At 39.5% G+C, this 13,164-nt stretch overlaps 2 protein-coding genes across 3 annotated transcripts in view; one reads left to right on the forward strand and one right to left on the reverse strand.

The window, feature by feature from the left end:
- ZFP1 (ZFP1 zinc finger protein) overlaps positions 1-13,164 on the reverse strand; it is an 837,904-nt gene that overhangs the window by 517,713 nt on the left and 307,027 nt on the right. The window lies entirely within an intron of this gene.
- Positions 1-13,164, forward strand: part of GLG1 (golgi glycoprotein 1) — a 123,860-nt gene that overhangs the window by 86,888 nt on the left and 23,808 nt on the right. For both annotated transcript variants that reach the window (XM_054710128.1, XM_008139665.3), the window contains exons 8-13: positions 2-216; positions 4,865-4,986; positions 6,372-6,473; positions 8,534-8,687; positions 10,328-10,465; positions 12,544-12,630. In XM_054710128.1, the coding sequence (XP_054566103.1) occupies positions 2-216; positions 4,865-4,986; positions 6,372-6,473; positions 8,534-8,687; positions 10,328-10,465; positions 12,544-12,630 (818 nt within the window). The remainder of the gene's footprint in view (position 1; positions 217-4,864; positions 4,987-6,371; positions 6,474-8,533; positions 8,688-10,327; positions 10,466-12,543; positions 12,631-13,164) is intronic.

Here is a 13,164-nt window from a genome sequence, read left to right on the forward strand (position 1 = left end):
GGGCGACAAGTGAGCAGTGAGTGCCAGGGGGAGATGTTGGATTACCGACGCATGTTGATGGAAGACTTTTCTTTGAGCCCTGAAATCATCCTGAGCTGTCGGGGGGAGATTGAACACCACTGTTCTGGATTACATCGAAAAGGCCGAACCCTCCATTGTCTGATGAAAGTAGTTCGAGGGGAGAAAGGGAACCTTGGAATTAACTGTCAGCAGGCGGTAAGGAAAATTTTTCTACTGCCATTTTGAATGTCACATTTTATCAGCTGAGGAGCCTCTTCCTGACACTGTCCCAACTATACCTGGATCGTTGATGATATCACAGTGAATATCAGGTACTAAGAAGCAGACATGGAATATTGTCTCTCCAGGCATGTCATAGTAAGAATGTAGGTTTTGCTGCAGAGCAGAAGTTTGAACTCATCTATAATAATAAAAGTATAATATGCTAATTAGGCTGGATGTCCTTCCGGACGAAGCTGGGGCTGTGAGGGAGGGAGGACTGGGTTCTGGGTGCCTGCTGGGGGCTGGAGAGAGGCCCGGGTCCCGGATGCCGGAGAAAACCGGTGCCAAGCCAGTGCTGACAGCCAGGGGAAGGAAGGCCTACTCTTGCACCAATTTTGTGCATCGGGCCTCTAGTAATCAATAAAAAGAGCTATATACTTAAAGAAATAGATAAAATGTATTGTTTGCTAGAATTTTTTTAAGGTAATTTGCTAGATTGGATTGACTAAACTCATAATCAAGGCAAATCAACTTCTAGTACATCAGCAAAGGTCCTCCACCAAAAGGGACTTTTCCTGTCTCAGTGTGTTTGAGTGAGCTGAGGCTGAAAGAGATCTGAAATGAATTGGAATTTTCTGTTTCTTTTTATTGCTGATGTATGACAAGTGATGAATTCCAGGCCTTAAGGATCAAGAAAGCATGTTGTTTTCAAATTATACTACCTTTTCTTGTTAGACTAGGGCAGTGGTCGTCAAACTGTGGCTCGTGAGCCACATGCGGCTCTTTGACCCCTTGAGTGTGGCTCTTCCACAAAATACCACGTGCGGGCGCACACGTATAGTGCGATTGAAACTTGTGCAGAAGTCGGTTTTCGGCTCTCAAAAGAAATTTCAATCGTTGTACTGTTGATATTTGGCTCTGTTGACTAATGAGTTTGCCGACCACTGGACTAGGGGAACTGTATGTGGAAGGACCTTTCTTTTCTACCTCTAAACTCTACAGTCAGTTCTGTAAAGATAGTTAGAAAAAATTAGCATACTTGGCTTGAGATAAAGTTATTTTTGTCCAGGATGCATAAACAGTTAATAACTAGAGTTCCGGTACATAATACAAAGTTAAGCCCTGGCCAGTAGCTCAGTTAGTTAGAGCCCCATCCCGATATGCCAAGGATGTGGATCTGATTCCTGGTCAGGGCACATATAAGAATGAACCAATGAGCCCTAGCCAAACCAATGGTTTGGCTCAGTGGATAGAGCATCAGCCTGTGGACTGAAAGGTCCCAGGTTCGATTCTGGTCAAGGGCATATTGCCCAGGTTGCGGGCTCAATCCCCAGTGGGGGCGTGCAGGTGTCGGCCATTCAATGATTCTCTCTCATCATTGATGTTTCTACCTTCCTCTCACCTCTCCCTTACTCTCTGAAATCAATAAAAATATTTTTTTAAAAATCAAATGTGTGCATAAATAAGTGGGACAACAAATTGATGTTTCTCTAAAATTAATAAAAAAATTAAAAATAATAATAAAGTTCAAAAATATAGATACAATGCCTCAGTTTCTGTTTCATTAAATTAGAAAGTTGAGGCTTTGTCCTCAGAGAAACTTTAAAAAATCATAATTCATTAGTCTTTTATTTTGTTGTTTGCACTTTTATTAAAAATTGAATATTACTTGAATTGTATTTTTCTGCTAATCATGTAAAATCACAATTTTTAGTCCAAAATGCCAATTTTCCATACAATTTTGATTTGGAATAAAATTTCACCTCAGCTCCTATTACCATGACCCAGAGTAGACTGTAATTATGCCTCCCATGGTGGGAAAAATAGACAAATGTAGTCTCTTCCCCAAAATACCAAGCCTAGCGAGACAGAAAGCTTCTGTATATAATTCCTCAGGAGCAGTCCTTGCTGGTGATTGTCCGAGGAAAGAAACCTCTGTGACAACGTATGTGCCTGGGCCCCAGACCAAGAATTGATCAAGACACCCTATATTTGCATTTTATCCTTAATGCTGCATGGGAAGGGAGGGGGTGCTGAGGAATAAACTTACACATTCTTTACTGAGGCTACACTTGTACTAAGGTGTACAGAAAAAGTAAAATAAATTGGTTAGACATTATTTAGAAGCATCTAGCTAACCTCCAGGGATTTTTGAAATTTAGCTTATTGAAAGAACTAGTGACTCAACAACCTGAAGGATAAATAAGCACCGCCTGCCTCGTCCTTGTGCCCAGAATAAAAGTGCTTTCCAAACCTAGCGCTCAAATCTTCAATAGTGAGTTATGTGGCTTTGCCCACATTAAGTTTAGCCAAGTGGGAAACAAACACTTTATTTGGGTTTTTATAGACTCGTGGTTTTTAGGAATTGAAGGAAAAGGAATAATTTTTTGTTTTCCACTACATTATCCATCCTCAGTCATAGGGAGGAATGATTTGAAATAATATATTTTGGATGGGTTTCATTCTTTTTCAGAGTTTTCTTCCCTGATACAGTAGACTTTCATACCTGTCTGTGGTTGACCATTGATTTTCCCTATTTGCTTGGCTGTGCTTTGATTTAGTGATCTCTTAACAAATAGTAAACTGTGAAGCATAAAAGCAAGTGTTACCTTAATGAGTACATACTTTGCCAAATGCACCGTAAGCATGAACTTACTAAACTCTCTGTGGGTATGGCTGAATGAGTCTGGGCCCAGTCTCTCCCAGGCCAAAGGTGACTGTCCAGTCTATTCTCTAGACTAATCATTTCCCAGAAGCACTTCCCCAGGTTTTTCCTAAACAGTCAGGTGCTGGAGTAGATGTATAATCATGTAGCAGTTTACATTCCCACACTGTTGTCACTGGATTCCAGAGTGGCAGTGATCCCTTCAGTCCTTAGCCTACTAGAGTCTGTAGGGCATTCATTGCCTCCTTTTAGTAGCTGCAATCTGGTGCATTCATTGTGAATTCTCCAAAATGCCAGTCAGTCATGAGTCATGGATATTTAACTAATACAGTTCTTACAGAGACTTTCAGATTCCCATGATGCTTATAATTTCCCTCAGAAAAAGATATAAATATTTGTTCTTTGTCAATAAATGTCATTACTAAAATGGATAATCCGTTGACAGTAATCTTCCTACCAACTAACCACAGCATTTTGTAGCTTTTCTAAATTGCCACCAAGAATTGGTACAAACTTTCATCCCAGAATACTGGAAATCTTTCATATATCTCTCATCTTGAATATTGACTTATTTCAGAAGAGATGGAATGGGGTTTTCTTTGTTCATTTCCTTTTGTTCTGTGTTCTGATCAATATGAGATGGGGTCAGTACTTTCCTAGAGCCCCTGTGGTATTGTAGGTTAAATGTATGGGAATCAGAGAAAGCTCTTACAGAGAAAGGCTAAATCTGTGGCACAAAAAGGGATCCAGGTCTTCAACTTGGAAAAAAGGAACTCCAACCAGGATTATAGTTTTCAGATGTGCTCTCTGTTATTCAAGATTCCCACCCCAAAACACCATCTGCTACCCATCTGTAGTAATAATGATCTTTTATATCTGTCAAATGCTTGCAGTTTATATAACCTATATATTCTTATAATACTCTACAGTTAAATAAACTGAAGCTTAAAGGTTAATCAACATGCCCACGTTCTCAACACTCATATCTGGCAGAGCCAGAGCTATTAATAGAACTCAGGTCTCTGTTCCTTAATTTAGAACTGTTTCCTCTGTGCCCCAACTGCTTTTTCCTCAAAGAGAGGGGAAAAATCCAGGGCACATCTCATACTTTTGCTTTATTTCATGATGAAGCATGAACCAATCAAAAGTAAGTGTTAAAGACTATACTCTCATGTTCAATAGCTCTGGATTATCCCTTGGTTGTATAAAAGAGAGTTGAGGAAAAATAAGAGATTATAAGTGTTATATTCTTTTTTTTTTTTTTGTAATGAATATTTCTTGCAAGCTAATGAAATCTCACATCTATCCTACATAATAAAAAGCCAGGGACCATAAGTGTAACGACCGGAATGACGGCTCGGCCAGTCGCCATGAGGTGCATTGACCACTTCTCAGTGTCCCTCTCCTCCCCCCCCCCCCCCCCATGAGCAGTGGCTCACAGCGTGCGGAGCAGCGAGCTATGCACACATGATTTCGTGCGCTGGACCTCAAGTCTTTAATAAAGCAGAGTACGCCTGTTGTAATGCCAGTGTCTTTGCAGCAAAATTTAAATTTTAGATTCTTAGTACCAAAGTAGGTTTCTAACTGGAAATTATTTACTCTTCTCCACTCAATTCTTGCTTGGCCCCTAAGTGTCAGATTTAGTCATCTGATTAATACATAGGCAGATAGATATAAGGGAAGGGGGTAGCCTTTATATTGTGAAGACCTTTTGTTTTGCAAATGTCCATTGATGATTTAGACTGGTAGGCAAGTAGTAATCCTCACAATGGCTTAAACAGGAAAACTCCATCAACAAGGTAGAGAAACCAGTTGGAAAGAACTGGGCAAGAGCTCTTTTACCTGGCCAGTGACACTTGTAGTGCCTTGTGATATGCCAGACTTAGTAACTGATTGTATGAATGAAGAAGGAACATTGTTCTTCCCTGATGTGTAACTGACTTCCTTCCTTCCTTCTTATTGTTTTTTTTAATCCAGCTTCAAACACTGATTCAGGAGACTGACCCTGGTGCAGATTACCGCATTGATAGAGCTTTGAATGAAGCTTGTGAATCTGTAATACAGACAGCCTGCAAACACATACGATCCGGAGATCCAATGTAGGTTATCTGGTTTGTGGTATTTATCCATATTGTATTTTATTTGGCAGTGTAGCAAGGGAACATTCCCTCCACATCATAACTGGAATTTAGTTAAACAGCAACACATACCAACCTTTGTTAAAACTAGTATGGGAATTGAGGCATCACCTCTGCCTCGTCCGTGATGTGGAGGCCCCTAGACCCAGCATTGTGATGATATTGTTGACAGGGACTGAGCATAGTGGGTCTGTACGTTAGGTCACTGAATAATTCCATTTCATGGTCAAATAAAAATGAGAGAGAGAAAATCTCAGGATAAAGTGACACATGCTTTGACTCTTTTATTTTTCATCCTGTTTGTATATTGGCTCATATTTTTTGGCTACTTGATCACCATCAGAGAGTAATTAATTTTCATTGAAATATAAAACAAAATGTGGTGGTTGGATAAGGGAATCATGGGCAAAATGAACTCTGAAGTTATATACAAGATCAGGAAAGCTGTAAAATTCTATAATGAAATATTTAAATCACATGCATTCGTTTTCTTCCATATGATATGGGAAGAGCTCTTAAAAGCAGGTTGCAAGTAAGAATAGGTTTCCCATTGTAAAAAAATCTTTATACCCTACAACCGGCAGTACCCAACAGTAAAATGAATGTAGGCCTGTTGTCATTGTTCTGCTGTGCATGCACTCCTGCTGTTCATGCTGTGGGAGGGGATTAAAACAAGATAATCTTCCGTAAAGCTTTTTGTGTGGTTGGAGAAGATAGACAAACACACTTAACACTAATAAGCATATTTACCAATATAAAAATAATTGCATCAGCTATAAAGGGGACAAGGGAGAGGGAGGAAGAAGTAAACTACTGCAGATTAAAATAGATTTAAGATACTATCAATTAAATCCAATGTGTGGACCTTTTCTGCATCCTGATTTGTATGAACATGTAAAAAGGAATGAAATAATTGGAAATTTTAAAAAAATAATTTATTTTGGTAGGTAATGATATTACATTCTCATTATAGAGAAACATGCTAAAGTACTTACAATGGAATGATTTGCTTCAAAATATCAGCAAGGGGGGACAGTTAAACAACCTGGGCCATAGGAAGGTAAAGCCATGCGAAGGAAAGGTGTGTGTATTGGAAAGTGTTCATAATAAACAGTTAAAAATAAAGCAGCTGCACACGGATCTTGTGCAAGCTGAGTCCTAAGTGCTAAGTGACTCTCAAGCTGATAGAAGGCTTAATCTCTGTCAGGGCGAGTAAGTGCCTGATGGCCCTAGGAAATGGCAGAATGGCTTTTTCTACAGACCAAGGGAATACTAATGTGAGAATTCTGCACATATTGTCAGAACTCTTCTGTCTTGTGTTACAATTTCACCCGTTTTATGCCCAGGATCCTCTCGTGCCTGATGGAACATTTATACACAGAGAAGATGGTAGAAGACTGTGAACACCGTCTGTTAGAGCTCCAGTATTTTATCTCCCGAGATTGGAAGTGAGTATTTTGAAACCAGTGGAAGTGTAAATCTCAGCCTGTTCTCCTGTGTAGTCAATATCCCTTGTATTTAAAAAATAATAATTAATAGGAATTTGTTTTGTTAATTTCTGGGATAGCCAACAACTTTAATCCCCGAAAAACCTCTTTCTTATTTTCAGAACAGTATCTAAAAACAGAGGCAGCCCCTGCAGTTTGTCCCTAAAGTGTCCCCATTCACTGCTACTTTGTGTTTTGTTTTTTTAATACATTTTTATTGATTTCAGAGAGGAAGGGAGCGGGAGAGAGAGATAGAAACATCAATGATGAGAGAGAATCATTGATCGGCTGTCTCCTGCAGGCCCCACATGGGATTGAGCCTGTGCCCTGATCGAGAATCAAACCATGACCTCCTGGCTCATAGGTCGACACTCAGCCACTGAGCCATGCTGGCTGGGCTTCACGGCCACCTGGGAAGTCAGGATCAAATGTTTTTGATACCACAGATATCATCTATCTGGAGAGAACTTGGGCACCTTTGGGGCAGCAGAAGTGTCTTCAAATATGTTTCTAAGTAGACAATAGTAACGCTTTTATTTTTATTGATTTGTACCGGGTATGGGAATTTGCTTTTATTTCTTTAACTATTCAAAGTTATTGAATTTCTTCTATCTTAAGAGGCTTTTATCAATAAGTAACAACTTGATTCTCTTCTGTTAGCCAAAAAATAGGGGGAGGAGATGAGAAAGAAGAAGGATCTACTATTACCATCAGAATCACTGTAATTTATTGGCTGCAATTCCCTCCTCCCTCCAGGTCCTATTCTCCCTTCCTACCTCCAAAGCAGCCAGTAGGATCAGGCTGCTCCTGCTTCCCACAGTCAGCTGCTTCCTGATCCAGTTGTTTAAGCCACTGTACTTTGGTCATTAACTTTTTCTGAGGATTAATAGATGCTTTACCCACATGCTCTACTAGAATGATTACTTGAAAATTCGATGTGTTTCTGTTTCCTGAAATTTGCTCCGGAAAAGACTGCAGAAAGCGGGGTGGGAATGTCCTTGTGCTTACTCAGGCCATCTAACCTGAAAGAGCAGAGTTGACTGAGTTTACGACCTTAACAAAATCGTGTTTTTTCCTCTTTTGTGATTCCTTCAGCCATGAACAAAAGATGCTTCATAGTCATAAAAGCTGCTCATTAAATATTATTAGCCTTTTTCCTTCCATTAAGTAGCACTCCTTCAAAATTGACTTTATGACGTGGACAGAATTAAGCATTCATTGATCTCAGTCAGAGAAGCAGCAGGCTCATTGCCTAATGCACCGTCTCCAGAGTCAACATTAAATGTCACTTTTTTAAATTGATAAGCATATTCAGGTAAACTAAAATTGTAGTGGCCTTACCTTGCATAGGGAATAGAAAAGGAACAGTTTTACTAGAAAGGAAGTTGGATGAGAGATTCTGTTTATCTTGCCATTTCCTGCTCTTACCAAATCTAGTGTATCAGGTAGGATTGAACTTCGTGTACGCTTAGAAAAAAGTATTGAGTAAAAAGTTGTGGATTGCCTGCTGATAGCTACAACTCTTATTTTCTCATTTTAGCCAGGGCATGTTAGTGCTGAGTCTGTTACTGAAATGTAGTGTGCCTTACATAGTCAAGATAACTTATCTCTTTGAGGTAGAACTTAAATCTTCTGTACTAAGGTTAACAAACTTCTGCAGATTGACCAACGTATGTTCACAAAGAACAAATTCAAGAATATACTTTTGCTTACCTGCTGTCTCCGCTACCCTGGAGATGATTATTAAAATTACTATTTTTTAAATCCTCGCCTGAGGATATGTTTTTATTAATTTCCTAGAGGAAATAAGAGGGACATTGATCAGTTGCCTCCCATATGCACCCCGACCAAGATCAAACCTGCAACCTTTCAGTGTATGGACAACCCTCCAACCAGCCGAGCCCCCGGCCAGGGCTGGAGGTGATTACTAATGAGTACACAAGCACATTGAAAAAGCCTTGGCATGTGTTAGAAGGAAGGGTAGAGTAAGAGTGGTTATCTTTTAACTCTTAACTTTATAGACTGGACCCTGTCTTATACCGCAAGTGCCAGGGAGATGCATCTCGTCTCTGCCACACCCACGGCTGGAACGAAACCAGTGAATTTATGCCTCCTGGAGCTGTGTTCTCTTGTCTGTACAGACATGCCTACCGCACGGAGGAGCAGGGCAGGAGGGTATGCGTCACTATTGACTTCATTTCTTCTTATTGTCATTTGTTTTTTCATTAGTTTGCTATACATTGTTCTGATTACTGGCATCCTAGGAAAACTTGGTTATTAGTGTGTCTGGGGGGAGGGGCTGCTGCACTACCAAAAGCAGCACACAGAGTGTCCTACCAGCTCCTTTCTGCCTAAGTTTATGTTTTTAACAAAGCGAGTCAGGATATTTCCAGGTTTTACTTTACTGAAATCTAAATCACAAATACACACTAAGTTCTGCTGCCTCCAACATTATTTAGCTTTAAAGATCCATTAGAAGCTCTTAGCCAAGATACAAATTGTTTTTCGTCTTCTGCTCTTGGCATCAGAACACATATCGCCTGTATTCATAGGCCTCTCTCATAGCACACTGGTGTGGAGCAGAAACGGCCATACCCCAGGCTCTGGGTATTTGTCTGCCCTGGATGCCACCTCTTGTTGGGATATTTGTGTGGGTTTGCTCTCAGGCAATGCTTACTGCCTTCTGGTGCCACTTGACGTGCTGCTTGCTCTCCCAGATGACCTTTTAAAGCCTTCTGAGGTACTGATTGCATTCCAGTCCTGCATTTGTTACAGAAAATAGAGATGCTATTATTTCACATGCATGCAAATACCCCTTCTGGGCTTAATGCAGAAGTCTGACTAAGTGCAGTATTCAGAATGAGGAGACCCAGGTAGAAAGAAAGCTTGTACTGCCGTCTTAACCCAGCTTTTATACTGCTATGTAAGAAAATATGGGAATTTGTTGTTACCTTTTTCTTCATATGATGAGCTTGTCATTAATCCCAGGAGCTGGCATCTTGGTAGTCACTATAGACGGAGGTTCCTGTCTTAACAAACAAAGGGTTGGAAGCTGTCTTTTTAAAATATATATTTCTTTTAAAAATTGTGGTGAAATTCATCTAACATAAAATGAACCATTGTAAAGAGAAAAACTTTGTAGTATTTAGTATATTGACAAAGTTGTGCAACCACAATATCTAATTCCAAAACATTTCCATGTCCAAAAAGATACCCCATGCCCATTAAGCAGTTACTCTCCATCTCTCTCCCCGCCACCCAGGCGTATGGCCCATTTAGGAAGAGAGAATATCTCTATCTGTCAGTGACCGCTTTCTCACAACCTTTCCAAAAACACTAGTTTTCTTCTGTTTCACCCTCTTCTAATTCTAACGCATCTAGAAGAGTCTGATTCTAACCTGTAGTGACTGTTGCTTCTGCTGTTGTCTGCTTGTCTGAGTTTAGGTAAATTTGAACTCAGTTCTCCTAACCGGTGTGTTTTCTCTCCTGAATTGGACCCAACATTCTGCTCTATATTCTTGGTATAATAGCAAAGTAATCTTGCTGAACAGAAACTTTCTGATGTAACCTGAACAAATTCAGTTCACTTTTTATTAGGATATTCTGAAAAAAGGATGTTGTTTCATATATTAGAATAGGCCCAACGTATAATCTCATTTCAAAAAGGGTGGGTCTTTAGAAGCCTCCTAGACCTAGAACATTTAATTATTATCCTGGAAAAGATTCAAGATATAAAGTTATTTGTCAGTTTCCTGGCATTATCAGGTGTCTTTTGGTTGTGGTACCTTTAGAATGCTTTGCTTTTTCTTATGTAGCTCTCACGGGAGTGCCGAGCTGAAGTCCAGAGGATCCTACACCAGCGTGCCATGGATGTTAAGCTGGATCCTGCACTCCAGGATAAGTGCCTGATTGATCTGGGCAAATGGTGCAGTGAGAAAACAGAGACCGGACAGGTAGGTGACATCATCATCATCATAATATTCATGATTACCATGTTATATGGAGTACAAACTCCCATAAAATCCATTTCTCTTTACTTCATGGACAGAATTTGTTATATTATTTGATGATCTCTCTATAAGAAATCCTGGGGAAAATTTTCTGTTTGGTCTCTGTAATCAAGAATAATTATACTTTTATTAAGCATTTAGTTTGTTTTTATATTACTTTGTAATTGATTGTTTTCCCTCTTTGTGTTGCCTCTTAAAAAACCTAGAGTCAAAGAAAGGTATGGTCTGCCTCTAGCAAGTATATAAGATTTTGTGGTAGGCGTTTTATGTGTTAACTTACTACTTGCTTCATCCCACTTTCTTTAACATAATTTCCTCTTTTTTGACTTATTTTTTAATTCATTTTATTTTGTGGGGGTTTTTTTCCTCATTTTTATAAGTCACATTAAGCCTTTTTGAAGGAGGAATATGTGTAAATATTTGTATGCATGAATAGTGTGCATGCCCTACAACAGTGCTACAGGATATGTAGGAATGGACTTTTTCCATCTAGTAATTGCTGAAATTGAGGCTCAGAGAAGTGAAGTATATTGACTCCCTTACCTAAAACTCAGGTCTATTCCTAGCCAGGCATTTGTTTCATTATATTATAACCACCTTCCATACAGGAAGTATAGAGAAGGAGCAGCCCCCAAGAATTACATGCATGCTGTAAATGGTTCCTTAGGGTTTTGTGCCTAGTTGAAAAAAAAGGGAGAAGAAAAGAGGTACATTATTACATTCTGTCAAATTAAGTGGGAAAGTGGCTTGTCTTCTATCTCAATGCAGGGAAACCAAGCAGTGAGGAATAGCTACTTGTTTAAAGCCCCATTGATACTTGAACCAGCCGTGAACCCAGGTTTCCAGGTTCTGTTTGTACCACTCCAAAACACCCTGAGATTAAATTGGAACAGGAATTAGACGTTTTTAAGAAGTAGTGGCTGCTTATGCAGATCTGTTGAGCCTGGGAATATCATTTTTAGCAGTTGGCTTTCTGGGCCTACTATAGCTCTGTCTAGTTTATTGTTGGAAAATGCCTTTTATTTTGCTTTCTGCTGCCTCTGTCTAATGAAACAAGGGATATAGTTATACCGAATCCCAGGAAACAGTTTCCTTTCATACTGCCTGTAAAGTAACATTGAGAAAGCTGCATTGTGAAGCTGAACTTAGGACAGGGTTCCATGAATGGGATTTTCCCCTCAGCCATTTATTTTACTCCCAAAAGTATTATGCATTTTCCTTTAGGGTTGTATAATTCCTACAGCCCTTCTCCTTCCTTCCCAGTCTAATTTCAAAATAGAGATTCTTGCAGAATAGTAAGTTAAACTTGGTCCTTTAACTCAGAAATAGCTGTTGGTGGGATTTGAAAAAATGAGCTGGTGTTATACTTAACAACCTCTACATTCTAAGAGAAATGGTAACAGACTGATGCTACAAGGTAGCTCCAGCTCAGTTTCCAAAGCCCAGACAAGACAGCTCTTCGAGACCCCAGCCCTAGTGTGCTCACCTGCTTGGCAGTTTCCCTAGGAGGGTCCCTTATGGGGGGGCTAGAGTTAGAATCCCAGGCTTGCAGGAACTTGCAGCTCTTTGTTGTGTTTAAGATGCTGGGTCCCAGCGTACTTTGCCCATAAAGAGTCTTAGAATATTTCATGTCTTTCACTGTGAATTTATTGTCCAATGATCATTATCAAAACACAGAAATAAATGGAATGGCAGGGTGTTGATGGAATGGAATAAAGGCCTGGTAAGATTTTTAGACTCTGAGGACACCTGAACATTGATTCTTGCTGGATGTCTCGATTTGGCCTTCTGGAGGATTCACATGGCTCAACCCTCTTAACCACCCTGTCACATCAAGTAGTTATCTTTCCAACCATCCCAATTTGGGAAATAAATAAAACTTTAGTGTTCTGTTCAGTGAAGTAGTTTTAAAACGAAAAGAAAAGAAGGACCACTGAAAAGGAAGTAGACACTGATATCTCAGCTTCCCTTGATCATTTATGTAATTGATAAACCCCAAGGGATTGCCTTTTTGTGTGCAGGAGCTTGAATGCCTCCAGGATCATCTTGATGACTTGGCTGTAGAGTGTAGAGACCTAGTCGGCAACCTCACCGAGTTGGAATCGGAGGTAAGCAGTTTGCAGCTCTTAGAAGGAAAGTGCCCTGTCAGCAGCCTTTCCTTTGTTCTTAGTCCTACTGTCTCTAGATTCTTGAGAATACAGATTCTCTGGAAAACAAAAGAAACCTGGTCACTTTCTTTTTGCTTTATAAAGAATATTGTGATGCTTCCTGAACTTCACCCTTTCCTCATTTCTCCAGAAAAACTATCTGTTTAGCTCTTTGGTTTACTTCATAAATTCAATTTATCACAGTGATTAGACCAATCTTTTTTCCCCCCTTTAAGAAAAGATAGCAGCTATACTTTAAATTTCTTAATCACATTCAACAAGAGTCTAAGCATTCCTGTTATCTTCAGCTCTTTCAATTAGGTCATTTGCTAATGTTTGTGTGTTTAATAAAATAAAAGCCTGGGATTTATAGTTAAACACGTAGGATTGAATACATATGTTTATCTCTATTCCATCCTGAAATCCACTAAAATATACAAAATAAAATTTAAAACCTCATAAGCTTAGATGTATTATTTAAAATTCAGAGCTTAT

Source organism: Eptesicus fuscus, chromosome 21 (genome assembly GCF_027574615.1).
Source record: "Eptesicus fuscus isolate TK198812 chromosome 21, DD_ASM_mEF_20220401, whole genome shotgun sequence".
In the NCBI taxonomy this organism is placed as follows: Eukaryota; Metazoa; Chordata; class Mammalia; order Chiroptera; family Vespertilionidae; genus Eptesicus; species Eptesicus fuscus.